At 49.3% G+C, this 1,078-nt stretch overlaps 1 protein-coding gene across 1 annotated transcript in view; it reads left to right on the top strand.

Moving 5' to 3' along the window:
* LOC107102501 (brain-specific angiogenesis inhibitor 1-associated protein 2-like) overlaps positions 1-1,078 on the top strand; it is a 63,980-nt gene that overhangs the window by 60,554 nt on the left and 2,348 nt on the right. The window contains exons 11-12 of the mRNA XM_015401830.1: positions 400-601; positions 710-790. Coding sequence (XP_015257316.1) covers positions 400-601; positions 710-790 — 283 coding nt within the window. The remainder of the gene's footprint in view (positions 1-399; positions 602-709; positions 791-1,078) is intronic.

Here is a 1,078-nt window from a genome sequence, read left to right as displayed (position 1 = left end):
TTTCAGACGGCAAAATGTCTCACTTACCTTCTCAATTAAAGAAAAAATGCCCTTATTTTAGGAGAAATTGACTTTGATTTACATTTATTTCTTGCAGCTTAATACAAGCGGCTTGTTGCTTGTCAGCAATATAAGTTTAATAAACAGATTCTCTGGCGACCTGAGGATCTGATAACATCTCAGTTCAGTTGATGTTTTCTTTGTCTCATAAGGAGACGGAGCTGAAGCTCAGCCTGCAGCTTTAATAACGCCTCCAAACAGAAGATTTGATTTTCAAAATGAGATGCGGCTCTAGTGCCGATAAATGGGGGCAGCTTGTGATTCCCTGTAGATGTGAGAGAGGAAGAGCCGGTGTCCTGAAATATGGGAAGAGGTTTAAAGTCCTGACATGTTTTCCAGTGGAGACCCGCACGCTGCCCCGCTCCAGCTCCATGGCTGCAGGTCTGGAGAAGAACGGAAGAACCCGCGTCCAGGCCGTCTTCTCCCACGCCGCAGGAGACAACAGCACACTGCTCAGCTTCGCCGAAGGCGACGTCATCACCCTGCTGGTGCCCGAGGCCCGTGACGGCTGGCACTACGGCGAGAACGAGAAGACGAGGATGTGAGTCGGCTCCGGGTTTGATCCCTGTTCTGCTTCCTGGCATCGGCTTTGAGCTGAAGTCGGCGAGTAGGCAGACCGGTAGTAACGGAGTTGTTGTCTCCCCACCAGGCGGGGCTGGTTTCCTTTCTCCTACACGCGGCTGATCTCTGAGAGCGGCGGCGACACCATGAGGCAGCTTCGAGTTCACAAGTAGGTCAAGTTTGATGCGTTTCCCTTCGGCTCAGGGAGAGCAGCCGCAGGGTGCCGCCATTTTTACCATCAGAGCCTGAAGTTCCCTTCAGTTAATTAATTTAAAACCTTTTTGTAAAATTATTTTACTTTTGACGTTAATTCTTCTGGTCTATTAACTTCAATAGTTCCACTTGGCGGCGCTCAGCTCCCGCTGATATTTGGCAGCATGTGGATAAAGTGACCCCTGCAGCCTTTTGTATCTATGCTTCTTTTTCTATGTCTGCTTCTGTCTCCTTGAACCCCAGT

Source organism: Cyprinodon variegatus, unplaced genomic scaffold (genome assembly GCF_000732505.1).
Source record: "Cyprinodon variegatus isolate N-32 unplaced genomic scaffold, C_variegatus-1.0 Scaffold1265, whole genome shotgun sequence".
Lineage (NCBI taxonomy): Eukaryota > Metazoa > Chordata > Actinopteri > Cyprinodontiformes > Cyprinodontidae > Cyprinodon > Cyprinodon variegatus.
Note: the sequence above shows the minus strand (reverse complement) of the source record. Positions and strands in the feature narration are given on the sequence as shown.